This window comes from Ursus americanus, chromosome 23, assembly GCF_024610735.1.
Source record: "Ursus americanus isolate L20-20 chromosome 23, mUrsAme1.1.p, whole genome shotgun sequence".
In the NCBI taxonomy this organism is placed as follows: domain Eukaryota; kingdom Metazoa; phylum Chordata; class Mammalia; order Carnivora; family Ursidae; genus Ursus; species Ursus americanus.
The window spans coordinates 18,396,154-18,422,669 of NC_142149.1; the positions used below are offsets into that span (position 1 = coordinate 18,396,154).

The 26,516-nt window shown below is 53.4% G+C and overlaps 1 protein-coding gene across 1 annotated transcript; it reads left to right on the top strand.

Annotated features, from left to right (window-relative positions):
* Positions 1-323: 323 nt before the first annotated feature.
* Positions 324-24,995, top strand: MPP3 (MAGUK p55 scaffold protein 3). The gene is made up of 18 exons (XM_045814370.2): positions 324-514; positions 764-882; positions 1,141-1,218; positions 2,364-2,444; positions 2,665-2,802; positions 6,690-6,771; positions 7,921-8,006; positions 9,335-9,409; positions 12,536-12,732; positions 14,525-14,589; positions 15,918-15,938; positions 16,438-16,479; positions 17,771-17,935; positions 18,056-18,136; positions 20,474-20,567; positions 20,755-20,863; positions 22,467-22,589; positions 24,699-24,995. Exons 1-18 carry the CDS (start codon positions 406-408, stop codon positions 24,873-24,875), a joined length of 1,842 nt encoding a protein of 613 aa, XP_045670326.2. The 5' UTR covers positions 324-405; the 3' UTR covers positions 24,876-24,995.
* The last annotated feature ends 1,521 nt before the right edge of the window (positions 24,996-26,516 follow it).

The following is a 26,516-nucleotide window of genomic DNA, read 5'->3' on the forward strand; positions in this document are numbered from 1 at the left end:
TTGTGAAGGACAAGGGACCTGAGCAGGGCCTTTCGGAAGGTAACAGGGCACAGGGCCCAGTGGAAGCAGGGGCCACCTCATACCTTTGAGACCAGCCTGGAAAGGCCACCAGAGTATGGAGTCTGACCTGCAAGCTACCGAACTCCCCTGGGCCTCTGTTTCTTCATCAGTAAAATGGGGAGATTAGTATCCATTCCTCAGGGCTTTGTGCACATTAAGAAAAGTGCCCTAGGAAACCACCCAGCAGAATGCTTGGCACATCGGGGGTATTAGCAAATCTTAGTTTTCTTTCTTTGCTCTCTGAAAAATAAACAACAAACAAGCAGAGAGTTATTTGTTGCCATCCCCTCTGTCCCCACGTTGGTCACAGACAGACACAGCAGGGGTGTAGGCACTGTTTGTTGAATGACTCTGCTTGATGGAGCGACGCCACTTACCCTCCTTCTCCCAGAATCCGCAGGCAGAGCTCGCGAGCTGAGCAGCACAGACATGCCCGTGCTGTCGGAGGACTCCGGTGAGTGCCTTTCCCGGGCTGGGCCTGCCCGAGGCCCTGAAGACAAGAGCCTGCCCCAGCAGCCCCAGGCTGGAGAGAAAGCAGGTTGCTGCCAGCATTGGCTCTTAGGAGCTGCCTTGCCCGCAAGCCCTGGGAGAGAATGAGAGCCTCGGGAGAGAATGTCCACACGGCAGGGTCCCCTTGGGGTCCCACGGGGCTGGAGGTACCCAGCGCACTGGCCATACTTAGTGTGTCTTATCCTCTCCTCAGGCTTGCATGAAACCCTGGCCCTGTTGACGTCTCAGCTCAGACCTGACTCCAACCACAAGGAAGAGATGGGCTTCCTGAGGGATGTTTTCAGTGAAAAAAGCCTCAGTTACTTAATGAAGGTAAAGCCCCATTTCATCCCATCTGCTGCGGGTTTCTAGAGGTTTCCCTAGCTGGCTTTGGCCCCTGAAGTCCATCTTCAGCGTTCCCCTGCCCCGGGAAGGTCTTCGTTAGCACTGTGACTGGCTTTCTTTTAGGCTGACCCATCGGCGACCCAGTCTGCAGCCGTCCACACAGTCACGGGCAGGCTGTGGGGCATCTAGGGTACACCTGGGCAGCTGACTTGGGAGGCCCCAGCCTGAAATTGGCTGTCTTTGCAGATTCACGAGAAGCTTCGCTATTACGAGAGGCAAAGCCCAACCCCTGTTCTGCACAGCGCCGTGGCCCTTGCCGAGGATGTAAGCCCCAGGTTTTTCCTTACGGTGTTAGCCCCACTCCTGACCCTGTAGGGCTCCTTTATCTTGACTGTCACCATTGCTTAGCCTAGAGGGGACATCGGGGCTTGGAGCCCAAAGGTGAAGAGACATCTCCTTCCCTTCTCCTCTTGCTTCTCCTTGGGCCTCCTAATGAGCAGGAAAGAACCTGTGAGCCTTGGCCTGGGCCAAGGGACACAGGGACATGATGACACCCACTTACTGTGTGTTCCCGAGAAAGTCTGTTCCCCCCGCTGTGAAATGAGAGCATTTGGATCAGATCGGCAGTTCCCAAACTGTTGAGGCTTGGCAATATGAAGGTCAGACAATCACCTTGTACTGTGCTTTGGGGAGGCCCCTGTGAAGTCCTGGGGGCAGGTGACTTGCAATGTGTCCCTGCCTGTTGGCTCAGGGTTCTCATTTTTTTTAAAGGAATGCTTATTAGGAAGGCTTCCTAATTTCTTGTGCACCTGCCCTCTGTGTTGCCTGGTCTGGGAAGAGCTGTCTTAGTGGATTGCCAAGGCCAGCTCCTGAAAAAACTCACCTAACCCCAGGAGATGGCCCGGCGAGGCACGGGCGCAGACCTTCCCTCCTTTCTCCCCTACGCGACGTGATCAGGAGCACGTTAGGCTGTCAGGCTCCCAGGCTCGGCACTGCCTCTCCTACCAGCTCTGGGACCTGCCACAGATCTGAGGCTCTGAGCCCCAGTTTCTTCATCTATAAAATAGCACCAGGGTGAGAGCACGGATAATAGAGCCCCTTAGACCCAGGTTCCAATTCTGGCTTTTTAGTAATTCTCGTCCGTCAAACGGCAAATAATAATACCTGCTATGTTGAGTTGACTGTGAAATTTAGGTGGGACGGTCCGCATCAAGCAAACAGCACAGAGTAAGGGCTTAGTAAGTTAGCTCCTATTAGGAGTAGCGTGCGTGAGCTACCCAAGCTCTTCGGATCCGGGCTGTGATTTCCCTGAGAGCGTCAGTCCTGGGGTGGCTGAGGGTCCCCTGCACTCTCGGGTTCCTGCAGGGACCCTTGGGTCTGAAGCTCAGGGAACAGAGTTTTTCCTGGCGACTCCCAGCGGGCTCGAGGCACCCCAGCCGCGTGTGACGTTCTGTCTCGTTCCTCCACAGGTGATGGAGGAGCTGCAGGCCGCCTCCGTGCACAGCGACGAGAGGGAGCTGCTCCAGCTGCTGTCCACCCCCCACCTCAGGGTAGTCACACAGTCCCTGCCTGCCCGCGCAGCTCACGTCCCCCGGAATGGGGGCTCGGCCGGAAGGCTGAGGAAAGGAGAGGTCTGAGTGAGGGGGTCCTCAGTACCAGTGTCTGGGCAGTGGTTTCTCCGGCATGAGATCCGACACCCCCAAATCACTGCCCGGCCGAGGCCTCCGGACCCCTGGGGCTGGCTCTTCACTTCTCTTGCTTTCTGGACAGGCCATGCTCGTGGTACACGATACAGTTGCCCAGAAGAATTTCGACCCCGTCCTTCCCCCTCTGCCCGATAATATTGATGAGGATTTTGATGAAGAGTCAGTGAAGATCGTCCGCCTGGTGAAGAACAAGGAACCCCTGGTATGTGACACCCACCTCTCTTTCCCCGTCCCTTCCCTGTACCACTGTCCCACCCACCCAGGAAATGGGGACAAGAACCCCCCCCCCGAAGTCCCCGGAGTGAGTGACATCAGCTTTGTCAGGGCTGCCACTGGTCCCCGTGGTACCTTTGTGTGCAGGGTACCTCTCTCTCTGGGTTACACAGCTTCGCTTGACTGTGGCCGAGCTCCTTTGTGCAGTAAATAACCTGCACAGCTGTCCAGGGCAGCCCTGGACACGCTCCACAGCAGAGCTTGGCAAACTGTGGTCCAAGGGCCAAACCCAGCCCACTGCCAGTTTTTGTAAATAAAGTTTTACTGGCGCGTGGCCATGCCTGTTCATTTACGTGTCGTCTGTGGCTGCTTCTTCATTGCAAGGCAGTGTGGCGCAGTTACCATGGAGACGGTGTGGCCTGCGAAGCCTAAAATATTAACATTTGGCCCTTCACAGAAAAGTTTGCCAAATCCTGCTCTGAATGCCGAGGAAGCACGGGGCCGCAGCCATTCTTCTCCCCAGCTGACAGATTGTTGTCGTTTTGGTCCTGGTGCAGCACTGATTTACCGAGCAAAGGGACAGCGTTGTTTATTAGATGGGGGAAGTGCAGGAAGTCCAGAGCGTGGAGGGTTTGCCCCAGAGAATGCCACAGCTGGCATTCTTTTTTTTTTTTTTTTTAAAGATTTTATTTATTTATTTGACAGAGATAGAGACAGCCAGCGAGAGAGGGAACACAAGCAGGGGGAGTGGGAGAGGAAGAAACAGGCTCACAGCGAAGGAGCCTGATGTGGGGCTCGATCCCGTAACGCCGGGATCACGCCCTGAGCCGAAGGCAGACGCTTTAACCACTGTGCCACCCAGGCGCCCCAACACAGCTGGCATTCTTGATTTTCACCTTTCACCAAGGGCCCTCAGCTAAACCACTTCTGCAAATGGAAGGGGAGCTCTCTGCCCCCTCCGTGTCCCCCCCCTGCAAACGGGACAGCCATCCACTGACACGGCAAAATGCTGTGTGCCAGGCACCGTGTTGGGCACCGGCCGGTCAGAGGTGATTAAGGCTCAGTCCTTGCCCTCCGAGAGCTCGCAGGAAAGTGACCAGGTGTGGGGCGGGAGGGGGTTCTGGAAGAGGAGATGCCCAGGCTGAATTCCCAGAAAAAGAACAAGTTTCCCAGGAGGACAAGAGAGAGGAAAGGCCCCCCCACGCAGAACGACCTGAACAAAATCACGGTAAGGAAACAGCACGATGTACTTGTCAAAGGAGAGGCCTGTTCCCCGGCCTTGGTTCTTGAGTTCGGCCAAGAAAGAATTCAGAACCAGACTCTCGAGCAAGCCAAGGTTTAATAGCAGTTTAAAGGAAAGGACACTCTGGAGATGGGACAGCAGGCAGACCCAAAGGGGCGGCTGTGCTGGGAGGTCAGGGTTGTCTTTTCTTTTTATGTTTGGGTAGGTTTTGGGTCATAGCTGGGGCGGTTTCTGACTCCAGTTGCCAGTCACCTAAGGGGCTCCTATTGGTTGGGAGTGGGCGTTTCAGGTCCCCTGTGGTCCTTGTCTGACCTGTCATGGCAGCCATTCTGGGGATGGGAGGAGGGAGGATGGGGTAAGGGGTTAAAACCACAATGTAAATGTATTATAACGAAGCTCTAGGTTCCGGTAAGGCAGTGGTCGTAGGGAAGAACGCAGGCGTATCCCCTGGGGTCTGTCCTGGCTGTTTGGAACTTGGCCTCTACCCTTGTATCCGTCGGACAAAAGGCTCCTGTATAGCTAGTCCGTCGTATTCAGAGAGCTCCGGGCTTCCCGGTGCGGGTGTAGAATGCTGAGGTTGTGGTTAGGAGTGACGGAGGTGAGGCCGGACCCGAGGGAGATGCTGATGGTCCCAGCAAAGTGTCATAGCTTGTCCTTGAAAGAAGTGGGGGGCCATTGTAAGGTTTTAAGTAGGAAGTAACATGATCAGATTTGCAGTTTAGAAAGATCTCCCCGGCTGCCAATAGAAAGTGGCCTGGAGGGTGAGGCCAGAAACGGAGGACCGATTTGAAGGTGGGGACCAGAGAGGGGCAGGTCTAGAAAGAGGGCTTGACCTAGGCCTCTGGGAACAGGGAAGAGAAATCCAAGATATGTCAGAAAAAAATTAATGTCACTTTGTGACTGGCCTGGTCTGGGCAGGAGTCTAGGGGGATGCCCAGGATAGTGTCCAGGCGTCCAGCTGGGACAATTGGTGAGCACGGCGGCCGTCATTCCAGGGGTGGAGCTTAGGTCCCATTGAATTCAAAAGTGGAGGCTTCCAGGAAGTGGAGGGATTATTTGTTCAGAAGCAGACTGGGCAGCCGCCAGCATCCGGGAAGGGTTAAAATCACACCAGAGAGGTGAGACCACGAGGGTAGAGACCAGACAGTGAGGCAAGAAGGGCGCCAGGGCCAAAGCCTGGCCCTTGCTTCGTGATTTAAAAGGCAGATAGAGGAGGACCCAGCCCTGGAGACCCGTGGTCGCTGGGAAGACCTGGGAGAGAGCGGTGTCATCAGGGCCTGGGCTAAGAGAGGACCCCCAAAGGAGGGTGGGCCCTGGAGGCAGACAGGCAGGAGGGAGAGGCGAGAAGGCTGACAGTGCGTGGGGGCTGGCAGCTGGCGGGCGCTCAGTGCTGTGGCCGGTGCTCTCGAGGGTGCAGGTGGTGTCACCTGGAGGGCAGGAAGCAGAGAGAACAGGTGCTTGGTCCGAGGGAGCAGAGACTGGTGGCTGCTGGATGGAGGGGCAGGCTTTGTACTGATGAGGGGGACGTGATAATATTTTTGGAGCCAGGAGAAGGAGCCAGCAGAGGGGGGGCATTGAGTCTGCTGGAGAGGGAGGGAGGGGACAGAAGGACCAGCCTAGATGGGAGGAGCCCCTCTGCTGAGAGCAGGGAAAGGAGGACAGGATGGACAGAGATGCCGGAAAGTTTGAAGGTCTAGGAGGCAGGATGCCATGGGGTTCTTGGCTGATGGTTTCTCTTTCCAGCAGTATTTGTCCTACAGACTTCAAATAGGTGGCCTGAATGAAGTTAATAACAACTGTGCCCATGTGTTTGCAGTAACAGCCAATAATAAAAGGTTAACACTTGTTGAGCACTTACTGTATGCACTCACTGTGTGCAACATAATTGAGGCTAGCCTGCATTACCTGATAAAATCCATGCACCAAGTCCGGGAGTTAAATCCTGCCCCGTACCCCAGAGGAAACAGACTCCGAGCAGATAAGAGGCTTCCTTGCTAAGGCTGCGTGCTTTCAGCGAACGGCAGGTAGATTCGAACCCAGGGTTGTCCAACGCCGGGGCTCAGTGCTTCACCTGACTGCTGCCCTGCCTGCCACAGTCCCGCCTGTGGGGTGCACGAAATTGAGGGCTTGGTAGCACCTCTTGTCCTAGTCATCATTGCTGCTGTGCTCCACGTGCCAAGTCCTGGTCCCGAAGCTCTGGCTGGTGCATAATTGGTCCCCCTCGCAACCACAGAAGGCCCGGGACCCTGTGATTGATTAGAGGTTGAGAATTTGCAGGCACATTCTCTCCTTACTATTAAATGTCTTTGCAAGAGACAAGGGCTGTGATATGAGAGACAAGCACTGGACTTGGCCTCCCACAATCCTTTACTCCTTCCCAGCTGGGCGACCTCAGGGATGCTGACCTTCTCTGAGCCCCTGTCCCTCAGCCCTGAAATGAGATATGGGAGTTGCTGTGCTGTATTAACGTGAGATGCTGGTTTCATTGTGTCTTCTGCACCAGAAAGGGTTGCCCTTGATCTGCCCTCTGGGGTGACAGAGGGAGAGACGGGGAGGCTCTGAGGGGTCAGGGACTCGGGGTCTGCGGTTTGGGGCGGCTTCTCAGGAGCCTGCCTGCTCTGTCTCTGATGCAGGGTGCCACCATCCGGCGGGATGAACACTCAGGGGCTGTGGTGGTGGCCCGGATCATGCGAGGGGGCGCGGCAGACCGGAGCGGTGAGTGGCGTCCATGCTGGCTTGGTAGAAGTGATGGCCGGTGTGCCCCAGCCTTCCCCCTGTGGCCATGAGTCTCCTTTCCTTCTCCTCTCTCGTCCCCTGTTTGGGATGTGCTTTGCTTTCTGGGAGTGGGGCTGGAATTCTCTTCTCCTTCCCAAGCCCGGTAGAAATTGTAATTGTTGAAAACATCTCAGGCATGGAGAACGTGGGGGTTGATCAGAAGGTTTCCTGCACCGGCCTCGCCGAGGACTGGGGTCGTGAAGCCCACAGCATGGGCTTGGCGGGTTTCCTGACTGCAGACCGGGGATGCCCTTCCCCACCACCCCCGTTGTTGCTGTTACGGAGGGAAGGGTGTTCACGCCCCAGATTTGTTTGGGTGGAAAACAGGTTGGAATCAGTGTTGTGTGAAACAACGACTCGGTGGGGAGACAAACCTTCTGGTGTAGAGAGGTGTTACCCCAGAAGACTGGGGATCACTCTTGGGGACACCAGAGCTTCTCAAACATTAACAAGCACCGACCCCCCCCCCCAGAGCGTCTTGTTAAAATGCAGATTTGTATTCAGCAGGTCTAGCCCCCCCCCACCCCAATCCTGCATGCCTAACTGCCTTCCAGCCGCCTCAGGCATCTCTTTGACTAGCAATTACGGCCTCAGGTGCAGAGACGCTTGTCATTAAAGCCGAGGCCAGTGGACAGGTGTGTTTAATACTCTTGACGACACCTTTCCTGGTGCCTTTAAGTTTTCTTAAGATTTGAGAAGGACGTTCTAAGAGTATGTCTGTTAACCCAGTTAGGTGAAGAGTTCATGATATTTGTAAAGAAGCGGAGGTTCTAACAGAAAAAAACAGGCTTTCTATGTCAAAATAAGTGTGGTTGAACACAGGCTCCAGTATTTCTTAGCAGAGCGGCCTTGGGCAAGCCGCATAATTGCTCTGGGTCTCAGCTGCCCACTGGTAAACCAGGGATTTCCCTGGGTGGCTTTGAGGCTGCGATGCTGAGTGGGGCACCCGGCACACAGTAGGACTCAGTTGGCCCCAGACCCGCCCACTTGAGTCTGCCCCATGTGTGGCGGTTTCCTCTGGCGGGTGCCGGTGGTGCCCTGGGGCTGAGGCCCCTTCCTGTGCTGATGGACAGCCCCTGTGTCTCCTAGGTCTGGTGCACGTTGGAGACGAGCTCCGAGAAGTGAACGGAATCACAGTCGTGCATAAGCGCCCGGATGAGATCAGCCAGATTCTGGTCTGTGCTGCATGTGTGCTGGTGGGGGAAGGGGGGCGGTCAGACCAAAGCAAGGCACTTCCAGGAGCCAGGGCGGATTCTGGCTCAGTCTCTGTGTTCGTGAGGACGCTGCAGGCAAAGTGGCCTTGCGGTGTGCCCACGGTCGGGGTGGGAGACAGGAAGCGGGGCACTTCCGGGCCAGACCTCCTCAGCATAGCTCCACTCCCTTTCCCGAGGCCCCTTTCTGGGACATCTCCTCCAAAGGGTCCCCTGTTCTGAGGAATAAGGAATAAGAAGCTGCACTACAGGGTGGACCAAGAGCAAGGGCTTTGGGGTCAGCTGGTCTTGGGTTCGAATCCTGCCTCCCGGACTTCCCAGCCGGGCAGCCTGGGTGAGCCATTAGGTCACCCTGGGTCCCACTTTCCTTTCCTGTAAAGTAGGAACAGGGAATGTTTCTCACCCAATGCATGGTTATGATTGGGATGTAAACATCCACGAAAGGATACACACTTCACCTCCGTGAGGGGACTTTAAGGTCTTAAGTGCTGGGATGCAAACCGCCTCCAGAGCCCGTTCTGCTAGTTCAAGTCAAGCTGCAATTGTCAAGAGCCCCAGTCATGGTTTTGTCTTCTTTACCCTCAGGCATGACACTTTATCCTTCTCCCCTGACATGACCTTCTTTGCTAACTTCTGATAGTTCAGGAGCGGGCAGAAATGGGCTGATCTGAAGAGAGGGGACCCTATGTAGGGAGCCCTGGTTGCAGGCAGGCTCCTTTGATCTTCCTGTCCCCACTGCCCTTTCCCCGGTTCCAGGCCCCGGCCTCCTTGTGCTCTAGGGCAGTGCTGGGCCAGGCAGACTGTTGGGCGAGGTGTGCTCTCATGGGCGGACCGCATTCTGCCTCGTGGGCTCCCCCTTGGGGATGCGGGGTCTGTGTTGGGTAGAGGGAAGGGGAACCCCCGGCAAGATAGGGGTAGCCTGAGGTTGGAGAGCCCGCTGGAGAAGATGGAAGCAAAGGGAGGGAAATGAAACTGAACTTGGTTATGAAAATAACCCGAGAGAAGAGAAGGACGGGTGGCCTTTGGGGCACTAGAGGTCAGGAGGGAGGGAAAGGCGGAAGTCAACGCGTGCGCTGTCCTTGGTGCTCATTTAGAGTTCTGTATCCCTTTGTCCCATGAAAATGCAGATACTGGGTTTTGAGTTTTGCTTTAGTTAATTCATGGAAGCCGCCATGGGAGGGCCCGCCACAGGGGAGGTGGCGCGTCTGGCTTCCTTCTGAACGTGAGTTTCCAGATCCGGGCAGGAAGACTTGAACTCAGCAAGGGTTAGATGTTGAACTCTCCCCTCTCAGGCACAGTCCCAGGGATCCATTACCCTGAAAATCATCCCAGCCACCCAGGAGGAAGACCGTTTAAAGGACAGCAAGGTATGGCAGGGTTGGAGGTGGGGGAGGGCTTTCAAGCAGTTGTTTGGGAAGAGATCACACGTCTGGTCTTCAGAACGTGTGCTCAGTGGAGAACCGTAATTCAGTCACACTGTGATTCATTTACTGGGTACCTGCCTCTTTCTAAACAGGATTTGACGTAGCTTACTAATAAAAGACAAGGTTATTTTAATTGAAATGGAAAATCAGGGCCGTGAAGAGGAGAGGGTACCAAATGTGCTGGATTCGGGACCAATTAAGTAACTGCCATTTGCTTAATTCTTTGGTGAGCCTACCTTTTTTGGGCACGTCCTCTGTGCCGGGCGCTCTGCCAGATGCTGGAGACAGGGACAGTTGGTAGCTTTGAGGACTCCTAGTTCAGAGAGGGAGGCCAGAGAGCAAGTGTTTCATTGCTATGTGACGAGTGCTCGTGCTTCAGAAAGATTCCGAGCAGAGTTACAAGCACCCCAGAAGGGTTCGGATAATAGGGGTGCTGGAAGGGAGGCTTGAGGCAGGTGAGGGTGAGTAGGACTTCCCCAGTGAAGAAGAGGGGGAGGGAGGTTCACACAGAGAGGTCTGCGTCTACAGAGGCTCAGAGGTGGGGAGAGGAGTATGGGGGTCGGTGAGAGAGAGAGCACCCTGGTCTGGCTCTGGAGGGGTTGTGCTGGGAGGGAGGTTAAGGCTTTCTTGAGGGTGTTGGCATAATCCCGGCCTGGTGTGGGGTCTCAGAGGCCGACCCGGAGACGAGGATTCAAGAGCAAGTAGTTCATTTGGAGGTGACCCTGGGAAACACCCCGGGGAAGGGAAGGCAGTGAGTGCAACAAAACGTGTGTCACCGAGTTACCACTGTGTCATGCTGCTGGGGAACTCGGGGATCCCGCGGAGACAGATGTCTTCCCACCCAAGAGCCAGGGATGCTGGGAGATCTGTGTACCAGCTCCTGCCAGGCTGCATCCAGGGATGGATTCCCAGCATTCCCTGCTGGCCGCATTAGAGTAGAGCAGTGGCCGGAGAAAGCCCGTGGACAGAGAGACGCCAGGGCTGGCTGCTGGAAGTCTGGCTGGGGGGGCGGGGGAGCACTGAAATGGCGAGGCCCTGGGGGATGTGGGAGCTCTCGGGCTGCCACGTGGGGGAGGGTGGAGTGGGTAGAGACTGGAGGCAGGGAGACATGGTAGGGAGGCTGTTTGTAAAAGCCTCTGGGAGAGATTATTCTGACCCGAGCTGAGGTGGTGGTAGAGAGGACAATAGAGGGCACTGCTTCGATTTCAAGTAAATTTGGATTTGAACGGCCTGGCAGCCAGGGCAGAAAGGAGAGGAAAGGTAGGACATACTTTTCATCAGGAGATGGAAGGAAGCATGCCCATTTTTCAAGAAAGGTGATTCCCAGCCCCTGGCTCCCGGCCCTAAATGCAGGAAGAGAAGCGACACGACAGCACTTGGCACAAAGTAGACGTCAATGAGTATTTTGGTGAATGGGGATCAATAATGGACAATATCTTTGATGTCAGATTTTTACGGCAAACCAAGACATCATCTTGGTGTGACTGTTTCGTATTTGCACACTTTGGTTGAATCCCAGGCCTTGCATAATGTAGACTCTTATCTGACGGAAGGTGATTCTTCTTCGAGATGCTCGTGTCATCTCCATAGGCAGCTTTTGCAGGTTCTAACTTGATACAGGGGGAAAACTTCGTTTTCCTGGAGAAAATGGGTAACCTGTCCCTTACGCCGTCCTTCCTAAGTATTTCTTCTTGATCCAGAAGCTGGATATGGACTGGCCATATGAGAATATACTCTCTTCCGAGTGCCTTGGGACCCTGATAACATCCGTGGCTGGATGAGGGTATCTGTCCTCATAATATCTGGCCGGGAAGTTCTTCCCTTTGTCTAACTGAATCTTTTATTTTTTTAAAAGATTTTTGTTTACTTATTTGACAGAGAGGGAGAGAGAGAGAGAGAGAGAGAGAGCACAAGCAGGGGGAGGGGCAGAGGGAGAGGGAGAAGCAGACTCTCTGTTGAGCAGAGAGCCTGAGGTGGGGCTTGATCCCAGTGCCCTGTGATCATGACCTGAGCTGAAGGCAGATGCTTAACTGACTGAGCCACCCAGGTGCCCCTAACTGAATCTTTTCTGGTTGACACATAAAGGAGTATGACTTGGATCTGTCTAAGGAGGGCCTCTGGCTGGCTTTCTTTTTCTTTCTTTTTCTTTCTCTTTCTTTCTTTCTTTCTTTCTTTCTTTCTTTCTTTCTTTCTTTCTTTCTTTCTTTCTTTTCTTTCTTTCTTTCTCTCTCTCTCTCTCTTTCTTTCTCTCTTTCTTTCTTTCTTTCTTTCTTTCTTTCTTTCTTTCTTTTTCTTTCTTTCTCTCCTTCCTTCCTTCCTTCCTTCCTTCCTTCCTTCCTTCCTTCCTTCCTTCTTTCTTTTCTTTTCTTTTCTTTTCTTTTCTTTTCTTTTCTTTTCTTTTCTTTTCTTTTCTTTTCTTTTCTTTCTTTCTTCTGTTTGTTGTTAAAGTAATTGAGCCCTAATGGTCTGGTAATAGAGATAAATAAAATAAGTGCATCCACTGACTTATAGAACAAGAAAGTGTGACAAAACGCTGTCTTCCCACCATCCTCTCTAGAGGGGTGACTTCAGGGTAAAGGGGACAGCTGGGGGTTGGCAGAGTATGTGGCAGCTGAGGCAGGGTGAGCTGTAAAAAAACGGGGACGTCCGGCACCCACTGCGGAGTGATGACGAGGAGCCAGCAACAGTCGTTGTGTTGATATTTGTGTTCGAATCCAAGCCTCTAGATCACTTATTTAACAGATGGCTGCTGACGTCCTTAGGGGCAGTTAGCATAGCCCAAACCACATTTTAGTTAAAATCGGGCTGGTTCCCAGGACCCGTTGTTGCTTCGTGTGTGCTGAGAGGCTGTTCTGAGGACAGCAGACTGGGTAACTAAGGAAGACTTCGGCTGGAAAGAGACATTCCGATAGAGGGCCCACCTCTTACCTTCTGAACCTTGATAGATTTCCGGACTATACTATTCAAACGGTTGAAGAACAAGAGGAAGCCATGTGCCGTGTGTTTCCGAGTAGCGTCCTGACAGTGAGTGACAGGTGTCACTCATATTTGTGCTCGCGCCCCCTTCAGGTGTTCATGCGGGCGCTCTTCCACTACAACCCGCGCGAGGACCGGGCCATCCCCTGCCAGGAGGCAGGCCTGCCCTTCCAGCGCCGGCAGGTCCTGGAGGTGGTGAGCCAGGACGACCCCACGTGGTGGCAGGCCAAGCGAGTAGGGGACACCAACCTTCGAGCTGGCCTCATCCCCTCCAAGCAGTTCCAGGAAAGGTGGGTCTGGGCTGTGTTGTCTGGGGGGTGGCTCTGGAGTGGCTAGAGGTGTGGGTACACGGCAGAGCCCTGGCCGGAGGGTCGCGCGCGGAATGTCATTGGGGAGGTAAGTACCTATGGCCCTTGTGTCCAGTCTTCTTGCGCTCCCGCCAGCGGTGATGGCCGTTTGAGATTTAAATACCCGTATGGAAATCTAGGATGTATGTTTTATAATACTTACTTAAAGAAAGTTGAAAAATAAAATACAAAAATACAGAAGAGGAGGACGAGGGAAAGCAAATTACCCGAAGCCTCGCCGCTATCGCGACAGCATGATGGAGGTCCTTCCTGTGCTCTTTACAGGAGAGACACAGAGAGAATTGGAAGTCATGCTTTTGGGGGCGGTGTCCCTTAACATGGTGACTTTAGCATTTCCCACATTATTACCTAGTCCTCATTGTGTGTTTTTAATAGCTGTATGATATTTCATCAGAAAGTAGACCACAGTCATGGGCGGCGAGTATGGCTTCTGCCCTTCTCCCCCCAGCCCCCCTCCCCCGGGAGCTGACAGTGTAGCCGGAAAGTCACATGTGGTTCAGATGAACTTTCTAGAAATGTGATGGGTGCGGAGGAGGAGGACACCGGGCTCTGCGAGGCTGTATCCTAGAAGGGCTGCCCCTCACCTGGGCATGCACGGAGGCGTCTCTGAGGAAGGTCGTACCCAGGTGACGTCACTCCTTTCCTGTGGCTGTGCTTTTCAGTTGTCTGCACTGTTCCGCTGCCACAAACTGCAGTCATCAGCTTGCACGTGAGACTGTTCCTTACAGGTCACATGATTTCCTTAGGGTAGATTTCCGAAAGTGTAAATGCTGGCCCAGAGGGTGTGGCGGTCATGACTGCGTGGCCTCTCCTGAGGTTTGTAGCCTTCTTCCATCTTTTGGGGTGTGGAATGCTGCCGTGACAGACATCGGGGCTCGTCTGCCTCAGTGGCCCCCCGGACACGGTCCCCAGGCCAGGTGCGTCAGCATCCCCTGGGAACTTGTTAGAAATGCAAAACCCTTGGGCCCTGCCCCAGCCCCGCTGAATCAGAAACTCTAGGGGCAGACCCTGAGCTCGCTGGTCCAACAGAGAGTCCAGGTGATTCTGAGGTGCTAAATTTGGAGAACCCTTGCCCTCTTTCTTCAGGAACCTCAGACCCATACGCGTCTTGGGCTTCCCGGGTCTTGGGGAGAAAGTTCTTTAGCTGTGTTTAAATGTGGAACCCTAGACACCTCGAAGAGCCCTGGGTGTTTTCTCAGATCCGAGATGAGGCCTTGGTGATTGCCTCTCTACTGATGGCTAAATTGGGCAGTGTGCCAGGCTGTGCTCTCCGTTGAGGGGGAAAGAAGGGGGCTAAATTAGGGTCACTCTCGCCCTTGACCTCTCCTGGGAGTCGTTGTGTTATCTCCCAGCTTCCTCAGAGATGGGGAGGCTGGGTGAGAGTGAAGAAGAGGCCTTCCTTCCTTGAGAATCAGCCCTAGGAAGGTAATGACCGATCGCCGACATGCAATGGGCCATATACCTGTGTGTGACCATCTTGGGCTGGATGAGCTCCTCCCAGAGCAAGAGACTTGGTTTCTTCCTCTTTGTGAATCAATGAGCTTCTGTGAAAGTGTCACGGGCACTGACTGTGAAGGAGGGAGGCCCTTGGAGTGCCAGGCTGTACCCACCTGTACAATCCAGGCCTTGGTTTCCCTGAGTTTTCCAGAAGGTTCTCTCAGACTGGTTTTGTGGCCGAGCTCATGGGCCTGCCCATTTCCTTGTGTCCCCACAGGCGACTAAGCTACTGGAGAGCCACCGGCACCCTGCCGAGCCCGCAGAGCCTCAGGAAGCCTCCCTGTGAGTAGATGGGCAGGGAAGCACTTTGGTGAGGGGCTGGGGTTAGGGCTCAGGCTTCGTGCCCCGAAGAAGTGAGCACTGGACTGGAGAGGGCACCGAGGGTCCCGTCTGAGCTGGCAGGCCTCCAGAGGAAGGAGGGGATGAGGAGGACAAAGGGGGGTAGGTCGGAGAGGGGGAAGCTGTTCTCTGGAGAGGAGCTACTGTATTTGGGACCCATAGATGATACTGGGGGGCATGTTAAACACCTTTTGCAAAATTGTGTGTGCGTGTGTGTGTGTCTGGGAGAGCGTCCACAGCCTTCATTAGCTTCCCAAGGGGTTCTCTGATCCAGACAGTTTAAGAACCCCTGATACCGGATGGGAGTGGGGAAGGCTGTGAGTGACCCTGTGTTAGCAGCCACATTTGGCAAATAAAAAGAAAGGATGCCCAGTTAAATTTGAATTTCAGATAAATAATGAATGGGTTTCTAGTGTAAGTATAGCCCATGCAATATTTGGGACATACTCATACTAAGAAAAAATTATTTGTTGTGTGTCTGAAGTTCAGATTGAACTGAGTGTCCTCTATTTTATCTGGCAATCCGATCCCGTGTTGGCGCCTACCTTCAGAAGACACACTCACCAGCACCTTGCCTTTTAATCATCACAATGTGAAGGAGTGGTGTCATGACATCCTCTTTTCCAACGTGGAAAAATGGAGGCTTGGGAGGTCAAGGGAGCGGGGCTGGGGTCAGGTTTTTGGAGGGCCTGTGCCCACAGCCTCCAGATGAGAGCCCTGTATAGAGAGCAAGCTGCCTCGTGATATGGCCTCTCGGGCTCAGGGGGCTCAGAACCAAGTGAGGGGCCCAAGGGGGTGTCCGGTGACCGGAGTGCAGCTGGCTGGCAGCCTTGCTCTGCACCGCTCCATCCTCTGGCACCTGCCTTTGCCCAGGCCCGTCTCAAAGCCCGGAAGAGAGAGAGCAGGTCCCGGCCCCACTGCAGGCATCCTGGAGTGAGCTGCTCCCTGGCTGGGGGCCGCTGCCCACGGCCACTCTTCCAGACTTGCTCTCAAGTCGGAAGGGCTGCTGAGTAAATTGGCCTTGGGGCTGCTCACGCCAGGGCCGAGCTGGCTGGCTTCGGGCTGCTAATGAGACACACACAGGAAGACTAATTAGAGCTAGGCTCGGTTTAATAACACACCGCAGCTCGGATCACAGGTTTGTTGGAGGAAAGAAAGGGGACAGATGGAGGGCTCCTTGCGCACACAGGGCCGCGGCTGCCTCTCAGCCACAGGGCCTCCCGGTTCCCCTCCACTAACGCTCTTCCATCTGTCTTTTGTGCAAACCGCAGATGATCAGCCTTGTGACAAAGGTAGGCTGGTATTTATCCCCCGTGCACCCGCACAAGAATGTAGACTGTCTGGAGCTGGAGGGGCTTCTTTTCCTCCCCTTGTGCCCTGAGGTGTGAAGAGCTGCTGGGCACAGAGCTCCTCCCTGCCCTCCCGGCACATAGGGCCCCGCCCCCAGACTCTGGCTGGGCTAATGTGCCACGGCCCGATGGGAGGCAGAAGACGGGAAGGTGGGGCAGGATGAGTGAATCTCCCTTCTGCACACTGATCCTAACCCAGATGGGCCTGCTGGCCCAGAACCCCTGCCAGGGCCTGCAAAATCTGTTTGGGGCCTAAGCATGGAGAGTTGAGTGAAACACAAGGACTTGGTTTCCTGGGGAGCCGGGACTTGGCATCTCTCCCAAGCCCCCTGAGACATCATCCCGGCGGGCTCCTCCTGGCCACCCAGGAGCCGGGTCCGTTTGGGTCAGAGTATGTGTCCGGCATGGCTCACTGGCTGCCCTCTCTCTGTTTGCTTCCCAGAGACCTGTGACTGTGAGGGGTACCTCAAAGGGCACTATGTGGGTGAGTATCGGGCCTCGTCCCCAGCACCCCCCGCCCTGCCCATGCACAGCCAACTGTGGGCTCCTGGGCCAGGGGAAGACAATGAAGGCAGAGTGATCTGAGCCCCAGCAGCCCTTCGAGAACGGCTGAGCCTGGGGCACCCACATTCCCCTCCGTCTCTGTCAGCCAGGGGAGGGGCTGACCTGCCCAGGCTTTGGGGTCCCCCCCAACTTCTGCCCAGCCCCTGGGAGCAGAGCCCTGGCAGGGAAGGGATGCGGACCGATCTGTTAACACCGATCTGTTCTCATCAGGGGCTCGGCCGCGGGCCAGTCCGTGTTTGCCGCCACCGCGCAGTGAATACGAAGCCTTTACCAGTCTCCAGAGGTCCTTTGCTGCTTCTGTTTTGCTTAGTCTTTTCAAAGGCCTTAGAGACCGGCAGAGATTTTTTTCCCTTTCCTTTCGAAGTAATTTCAAACTTACCAAAAAGGTGCAAGAATCGGACCAAGAACTCAGATTTGCCAGATGACACTTTGTCGTGTTTGCTTGGTCACCCCCTTTCTCGCACATACAGGTTCTTCCTGAGTCACGTGACTCAGTTGCAGCCATCACGTCCCTTCACCCCTAAATGCCTCAGTATGTATTCCCTAAGGGCGGGAATGCTCTCTTACAGAACCCAGGCGAGTCATTAAAACGCTGGGAATTTAACATGCATCCAGTTCTGTCATCTAATACACTGTTCATACTAAAATTGGGCCAGTTGCCCCAGTAATGCCCTGTAGAGCGTTTGCCCTGATTCAGAATCCAACCCAGGACCACACGTCGCACTTGTACGTTTGTATTCCCATTTCACGGATAAGGAAGCTGAGGCTCAGAGAGGTGATGATTCCTCCAAGGTCAGCCACGTGCTAAATAAAACGGTGACAGGCGCACCTGGGTGGCGCAGTCAGTTGAGTGTCCGACTCTTGGTTTCAGCTCGGGTCATGATCTCAGGGTCGTGGGATCGAGCCCCATGCCAGGCTCCGCATTCAGCGTGGAGTCTGCTTAAGACTCACTCTCCCTCTGCTCCTCCCCCTGTGCTCTCTACAAGTAAACATCTTTAAATGAAAGAGTGACCTTGAACCCTGATTTTGGAGGCCAGATGGTCACCTTTTCTTCATCTTCCTGTGCACCCTGATCGGCCCCTTCCTGAAGCAGGAGGTGGTTGGGAGAGGCCAGTGGGACTTGGCCTCCCTTCCAAGTCTGGGCAGGTAGAGAAAGTCTTTACTGGGAGATCCTGGGACAAATACCAGTTCTCCCTGCCCTTCCCACAAAGCTGGTCTTCGGAGAAGCTTCCGGCTGGGCCGTAGGGAAAGACTGGGAAGCCCCCAGGAAGGAAAGGGGTCTGCAGAAGCCGAGTCTCCAGAGCTGCTGACCTACGAGGAGGTGACCAGGTACCAGCACCAGCCTGGTGAACGGCCCCGCCTGGTGGTTCTGATTGGTAGGTGAGGCCCTGTGTGTCCAGGGAGTGGGCTATGCAGGAGTTTCCCCCCCCACCCCCCCACACTGGTGGGGAGGGAGCTCAGCAGGGACCCCGGTCAGCCTTCCTTTTGTTTCCCAGGATCTCTGGGAGCCCGCCTGCATGAGCTGAAGCAGAAGGTGGTGGCAGAGAACCCACAGCACTTCGGTGTTGCTGTTCCACGTAAGAGGGCCCACATGGGGGTTTGTGTGTGCACACCTGTGCGTGGAGAATTCATGGGGACTTGACTCCCCAGTTCCAGTCTCATCCTTACTTTGGGTCTGAGGAACCGATAGGCACTGCCTGCTACGGGCAGATCACGGGACCTAGGAATGATAAGAAACCCACTCTCAGTGGTCCACTAGGACCCTCTGAGGCAGAAGCTGGAGGACCACTTGCTCAGTTTCTTCCTGGGGTGGGAGAGGAGTCTAGAGCACACTGCAGACAAAGTAGCAACCGTTCCAGCTGCTTCTTTGCAGTGACTCTGACTCTGATGGCTGCCGCCCTCCGCTTGGGTAAGAGAGCAGGGCAGAGAGGCCGGGAGTCCAGTGAGTAATGACACGGCTCGGGCGCTCCCTTGTACCTGGCTTCCAGCCCAGCAGAGTGGCTGGGCACCCTCCGAAGTGCTCACACCCCTGCCAGGTCCTGAGGCTAGGAGCAGCTGTGGATGCTGAGACCGAGGCGGCAGGAGGCCCTGGTTCTGGAGGTGATGAGGAAGAGGGGAACAAGGGTGTAGGACCTGTACCGGGAGCTTTTACGTGCAGTAGCTTGGTCAGCCCCCCAGTACCCCTGAGGAAAAGATTGATCACCATCCTGTACTGCACAGGAAGACACTGGGGCTCAGAAAGGTTAAGTCACTTGCCCAGTGTCACACAGCTGGTAAGTAGTGGGGCCAAGATTCAAACCCACGCAGCCTGCCCAGTCACATCCGTAATGAGGCCCCCCAAAGGGCCTCTCGCCTGCTGCCTCCCACTACTGTCCCTTCCCTTTCTGGGACCCTCAGTTCTTCTGGTCTCAGAGGGATGCGGTGTGGGCGCCTGGTGGCCACCGAAAGGGAATGCTGTGTGGCAGTAATGAGACCTTTCCAGAGCATTCTAAGGCCAGCTACCAATCTTTTCTTTTACCAGACCCCTCTCCCCTGGACCTTGGGGCCCATAACCCGGTCTGTGGGTTGTCAGAATTGTCTTTCAGAGCCCCACCTGAAGTGGCAGGGATTGGAGGGAGGTGGCAGGGTTTGGGAAGCCATTCTCGCGGCATCTCTCTGATGGACTTGGTAGGTAGGCTTCCGAGGGCCACTGCCTTCCAGGGTGGACTGAAATAGGACATGTAGAGGCTGCTCACATGTGGGTCCTTCGGAAACCCCCAGATCCATCCCCCAGGCAGGAGTGCAGAGATGGTCACACCTACCTGCCTCGGGCACCCCACAGATCGGGGACGTCCCCCCCTTGCTCTTAGGAACAGAGTCAAGGAAGACTTCTCGAGGCTTCCCTCTTTCCAAAGGCAGTGGCTTTTATCCTGGGTTTTGAAGCATAAATAGGAGTTTTCCAGGCAGAGAAGAAAGGAATAGCTCTCTATACAGAGGGAACGACTTGTGCAAACGGACGGAGGTGTGAGTCAGGGTAGCAGCGTCAGGGACTGGGCAGGCTAGGGTGGATGGTGTGGGAGGAGATACTCCTCAAAGGTCTTTAGAATGTTATTGGTGGTGAATAAAAAGTTTTTAAGCAAGGGAATGATGTCAGACGAGTGTCCCTAGCAACTCTGCCCAAGGTTGGACAGACATGCTTGCATACAGAGCACAGAGCATCCCGCATGGTCCCCAAGGGCATGAAAATACTGTCCTTCAAGACGCCCATCTTTTCTTCCGGAATGCCCTGGAAAAGAGCAGCGTGTGCCTTCACGCGTGCTCTGGTTCTGCGAAGGACCCGATTTCTCCCCGAAGTGCGCATCTCGGTTCTATTACAGAAACCAGTGGAGAAACGCTGTGGGTTTTACAATTATTTACGTGAGAGCCAGCTTTGCTGAAACGCGTCTAGTCCATCACGGGACTGTCTGTGTTCCTCTCTCTTCTCTCAAAATGAGAAATAACTGAATAAGGAATTAAAAGCCTACAGCAGGCTGTCTGTATCTGGGGCCCCATGGCTCGCGGAACGGAAAACCAGGAGGAAATCAAAGGTTGGGACTAGGAACCCCTTCAGTGATCTTTACAAGCCACACCACCTCAGCCAGGCCGCCTCGCGGGGCCGCTAAGGGCAAACGCTCGGCGTGGGACAGAGCTCACACCCTGGCTCGGGGCTTGACCTCCCTGCACCTCAGTTTTCCTCACCTGCAAAGTGGGAAGCCTCCTTTCCCACATCGTGGTGTGTGCCTGACCCCCAGGGGCCCCGAGGAATGGGAGCCCTGGGTTCATCCACCGAGCAGCAATGAGCTCTGGAGACGAAGGAGGGCCCAGGCTCGCTGCTGTTCTCGAACACTGTGAGGTGACATCTCTTGGCCCAGTTTCCCTTTTCCTTTCTTTCAAAGATACCACCAGGCCCCGAAAGAGCCATGAGAAGGAGGGGGTGGAATATCACTTCGTCTCTAAGCAAGCATTCGAGGCCGACTTACATCACAACAAGTACGTGGGCTTGATGGCCCAGCCGGCCCTCGGTGCACCTGTCCGGTGTTCCGCCTGACCTTGTGGGAGGGCTTTCGGGAAGGATGGGGGATGCGGGAGAGGAGTTGTGGAAAGTCCATCCACGTTTCCCTGCTAATTTAGGCAAACTCGGGAACTGAAGGCCTGTTCCGTGTTGGTGGTGTTTTAGGTTCCTGGAGCATGGTGAATATAAGGAAAATCTCTACGGAACCAGCCTGGACGCCATTCAGGCGGTGATGGCCAAAAACAAAGTGTGTTTGGTGGACGTGGAGCCGGACGTGAGTTTCTGGGCCGGTTGGGTGTTTTCTGTTGGCAGAATATATAAATGAGGGGAGGGGCGCCTGGGGGCTCAGTCGGTTGAGCATCCGACTCTTGATTTCAGCTCAGGTCATGATCTCAGGGTCGTGGGATCGAGCCCTGCGTCTGGCTCTGGGCTCAGCAGGGAATCTGCTTGAGATTCTCTCCTCCTGCTCTCTCTCTCAAAATAAAAATAATAATAATAAATGAGGGGACTGTATATTTTACAGAACATTTGACCTCGATCTAAGGCTTTTTTAGTCCAGAGGACTGGATGTTGAAATTTCCTTAGGTCTCCCTTTGAGAATCTAAGGAAAGCTCTGTAGCCCGAAATGTGCACGTGTAGACACAAAACGGCATTAGTTGTAGGGTGCTTCCAGACCCCCTGGTGGCCTGCGGACCTGGGATCGTGGCCTCGGCGTGGAGGGGAGCAGGCAGGGATGCGGGCACTGCTGGTCAGTCGTGACAAGACAGGCAATGAGATGCCGTGAACACACAGGTGGATGCTGGGGCTGAGCTCCCCGGATCAGGACACTGCTCCCGAGACAAGTCAGGGCAGTGGCTCAGGGAATCACCAAGAAAGGCGACCTGGAGAGCAGTTTGCAGGAGAAAGGGGGAGGAGACGTGACCCTGCGAAGGGCTTCAAATCTGTTTGCCTGCTGTGTGTTTGACGGGGGCTCAGGCACCTTTCTAACCTCGTCTTTGACAAACACTTCTAAGCTTTGAACTCAATCTGGGTGTTTCCTTCCTCTATAGAAACAGAGCTCTGATTTTATGCTGTAGGGTGTAGGCTTTATTTAACAGAAGTTGGTTTGAGACAGATTCCAAAAAGCACGTTATGTCTATAAAGGAAAACCCTCTTTCATATGGATTTGCCGGGGGTTGGTCATCAAAATTAAAAGTCTGAATTGCAAAATTTTATTTGAAAAGTGATTTTATTGATTTTTTGGGGGGAGGGGTTGCAGATTGTACATATAACGGTTTCATACCAGTGTTTCCAAATTGAGGCCCTTACGTTATAGGTCCTAGGCAGTAATGAACAGGATGGTTTGCATATTGAAAACCTTCTAAAGTCTTTATAATTTGTTTCAAATGATTTCTTAGTCTCTTCATTTGCTTAGCAAACCTTTTCTTCTCTGAATATCCTAAGGAGGCCTGTGTGATAACACACATTTTGAATAGTATAGTACAGATCGACGACGTTTGACTAAGAGATGCACATTGAATCTTCTATCAGGACTGAGCAGGTGGAGAAGGGCACAAGAAGGTTAATGAGAGCTTGTGCGGGCAGAGCTAAGAGAGACGGCAGCACTTGGAGCCAGGGCTTTCGAACGTTCATTCTCAGCAAGTGGGCCTTTGGGGCCCAGCCAAGTCCAGAGTCAAAGTGGAGGACGGGAAAGTGAGCAGCTGGTCTACCCAGTTGAAGTCCATTGTCATAGGACCATGTGATCAGGACCTTTGCCCCTGAGGTTATGTGATAAAGCAGACCATTACAGAGCGTTCAAAAAGTGTTTCATTTCCAAATGTGTAATATTTTTGAACACATTTCCAAAATGTGTAATATTTTTGAACTCTCTTTCTCAGGCACTGCGACAGCTGAGGACGTCAGAGTTCAAGCCCTATGTTATATTTGTAAAGCCTGAGATACAGGAAAAGACGAAGACGCCACCCATGTCCCCAGCTTGTGAGGACACAGCAGCCCCACTTGTAAGTTTAAAGGTGATCATTTCTGAAGGCCTAAAAGGGCCTTACCGCTGTGTAAGGGCGCTCGTACTTCCTGCACGGGGCTGTCTTTCCGTTTGCCTCTATTGGCCAGACTTAGATCAGGTCAGGTCACCAGAAAGCCCAAGGTGGGGCAGCTGAAAGTTCCTCCTGCTTCAGACAGGGATGACACTGCCCGGGCTCCCCACCCTTCACTCCTTCACAGAAGGATCCTCTCAGAAAATAAGGGACATCTGTCCAAGACTTGATCACGCCAATCTGCTCACTTCCCCGGCCAAAGCCAAGTCGTTTTTAATTGAAACACAGATTCGGATCCAGCAAGTGGTTCCGACATGGGGCAAGGGACAGCATGGCGGGAGTCTTTCTACGTGTTGTTCAGGACTGGGACACTCTTGCTGAAGCCACAGGGGGTTGAGTTCCACCTTTACAGGCCAGGAAAGGGGTTCTGAGAGCCCCCCCTTTTTTTTTAAGTAGGCTCCAACACGGGGCTTGAACTTACGACCCTGAGATCAAGACCTGAGCTGAGATCAAGAGTCAGACGCTTCACCAACTGAGCCACCCAGGGGCCCCTGGTTCAGGGGATTGATGGCTGCAAAACAAATGTCATACATTTTATTCCAGGAGAGATTTACTTGAGTTCCTTCAAGATGCAAATATTAGAAAGACTGAGGTACTTAGTGGCGAAAATGTTCCTTCTATAATTCCTTAAATAGCTACGTGCTTCCAAGATGAAGAATGAGGGTGCCTGGAGGAGGGGAAACTCCAGAAGCAGGTCCGTGGGAGGTGTGTGTGTAAGAGGGACATGGGGGAGGGAGGATTGAAGGTCCAGGGGCAGCATGGGACACTGCAGTGTGCCTTTGAGTAGAGAGGAGCCCTGTGAGAGAGAGTATGGATGTAGCAAGCTTCTCCCGATGTTATCTACCGTTTCTCTTCCTGGGAGAAAGTAAGGAGAAGAAGTGACCTCAGCCTTCTCTTTGGTCTCTGCTGTCTTTGTGGCAGCATGCCCACTTCTTTCCTAGGCCTTTAGCACCTATCTTCTGACCCTGCAGGTACTCTCCCTAAAGTTGGGATCTGGGGCTGGTGGGCAACAGAGAGGAGGAGGAGGAGGAGGGAATATTTTGGAATGTGGGTCTCTGGGGGAGGGCAGCGCACCCCGCGCTATAAAAGCCTGAGTCTCAGTAAGCATGAGAGAGAAAGCAGCAGAGGCCTGGCAGGAGATAGAAAGGGAGTGGGTGAACGCCAGAGACGGATTTCATTTTGCGACGTTACTTAGAGGTGACCTGCCACGTGCCTTTTTCCCCCAAATCAAGCTAGCTGTCAATCAACTACTGGCCCGAAGTTCTGCTTCTTCCGAGATGTCTACGAATGAAGACGCAAACCCTACGCAGGCTGGGCACAGGAGGGATCAAGGGCTACCTGTCCCTCAGGGTTAGGGGGTTGGGAAAGCAGTCTGATGAAGGAAGTCGGGGACGCCGGGGAAATGGGGTGTTTGGTCAGGATTGTCCCAGCACTTTCATAAAGAACTCTACTCGAGCTACTGTGTTCGTGTTGGGCTCTGGTATGAGGAAATGGCAAGAAGAATGAAGTTCCACGGGATGAATTTAGGAGTCTGAACTCAGAGGGCCTTAGCGTTACTTACTCTCCTTCTTTTCCCCCTTGTTGATTCCAGAAATGCTTGCTTTGCTTATAGTTAATAGTATTTGTAGTTCTTTGCTGTAATTACTTAACCAAATTGACACAAGAACGCAATGGTACCCCTTCTTTGGAAATACCTTCCAACCGGAAGTGTGATATTGACATATTCTATGTACACGCGGAGAGAGAATCGGCATCCGCCCAAAGCCCATGTCATGGCTGAGGTTAACAGGTCCATAGCAGATACTTTGAGAAGACGAACTGCCTGGCAACATTGTCGGACGTGTGACTGGGAGTTATCCATACTCTCTGTGCACACCATGGGTTATGCATGGGCACGGGTCACCCCCTCATCACTTAAAAATTAGACATTAGAACACTGCCCAAGAAAAGACTGGAGGTTTTTTTATTTTGCAGGAGAACCACCCAGTGGCTTCATAACTGGCCCTTTCCTTGCAGGACGAGGAGCAGCAGGAGATGGCCGCCTCGGCGGCCTTCATAGACCAGCACTACGGGCATCTGGTGGACAGTGTGCTGGTGAAGGAGGACCTCCAGAGTGCCCACAGCCAGCTCAGAGTGCTCTTGGAGAAGCTGAGCAAGGACACTCACTGGGTGCCTATTAGTTGGGTCAGGTAACTGTAACCTAGAACATCCAGGTTGGAGGGGCCCTGGAAGATCACCTTGCCCAGCCTCCCCCATGCTACCACCCAGGAATCTCAAGTGTGGAGAGGAGCAGAATTTTCCATAAACGCCATCGTCAAGAAAAATATATGTGTGAAGTCTCGTCTGTTACTGGGTTTTGTCTGTTGTTTTTCACTGCACCGCTGGGGAGCAGAGAACAGGAATCGAAAGGGGGGGCATATCACAGAATAACACATTTCATTCACTAAAGGATCCCGCGCAAGTCGACCCAGATTCTTTGCACTGAAGTTAAGTAGCCCCTGTCTTTTGGGGGGTGGGGGTAGGAAATTTCTACAGTACCGATTTGCAGAGATTATAAACGGAGCGATGCTTCCTTTACTCAGCTTTGTTGGAAATGAAAATCTCAGTGTTGTACGCACTGATTTTTCCGGGCAACTGAACCTCCCCTGTCCTCAAGCACTCAAATGTCCACGTTAACCTTTGCGATCGTGTTTGCCTGCCAGTAGGAAACGTGGTTCTCTGTCTTCTTAAATAGTGAGCACACACAAACTTTATTTTCAACACTAAGGCACACTTCACCATCGTCATGAATTTCAGCACTATTATATGATATGATGGCGGTTTGGGGGACTCTGGAGGAACATAAGGCTGCTCGTCCCTTTTCTAAATGCCCTCAGACTCCTAACCTTGAGCCCTGGCTTTGCTTTGTTCCGTTCTATCACTTGTCGCTCCCATCCCTCTCACCACAGCTCGAATTTACAGTAAAATGCAGTGTGGCTGTAACTCCTGAGACCGCAAAGAGGCTGCTTACACGTGCCAAGCTCTTTCCCTCACGAGAAGAAAAGGGGGCCAGGTTCTGGGCAAAGGACCAGAGGGAGAAGATTTGCTGCCCGTTTAGAAATTTCCATTTTGCCTTCTCACACAAAGCCACCTCTGCAACTTTCCAGCTCACAAACCTGCTAGGTGCACCTGCCAGGATCACATTCTTCAGGTCTTTCTAGCAAAAGGGTAAGTCGTTGCACTGACCAAGCACAAATTCTTAACAAGTGAAATGAGTCTTGAGTTGTCGCACGTAGCAGCGGGGCAGGGAAGACGACCGCCCCCTTGAAGTGGGAAGGGCACGTACAAAGTTGTGTGTGTTCTGCGGGAGAGCAAGGATCCAAAGTCAGCTCTGAGGCTGAAAACAAGTCAAAATGACTCTTGAGAGACACTAACCATCTCTAAGCAGAGTCCCATCTGGGTGGCTTTTCCTCCAGTGTACGAACAGAGGGGTTGAACACCAGATGGCTTTTCCCCCCCTTTTATCATTTTATTCAACAGACATTTTTGGCTTCGTAATATTTTTATGCAATTGTCAGATAAAATGGTACTAATTCTCTTCATGTATGTTAAGCAGCAGGCCATGGAAATGGGAGGCCTGTCTCACTTCTCACCCAAGTAACTTCCTTGCCCCTGAGATAAGCTGTTATCTGCAGTTGGCCTGCGAGAGTAGAATGGGTAGGGCCCCAGAGACAAAGGTCATCTTTAAAGTGTTTATACTCTTTGTAAAAAGCAGAAAAGTCTTGTTTAAAATAAAAAAAACCCGCACGTGTTTACACATAGATATTGGTGGCATGTGTGTAAATGCCACGCCAA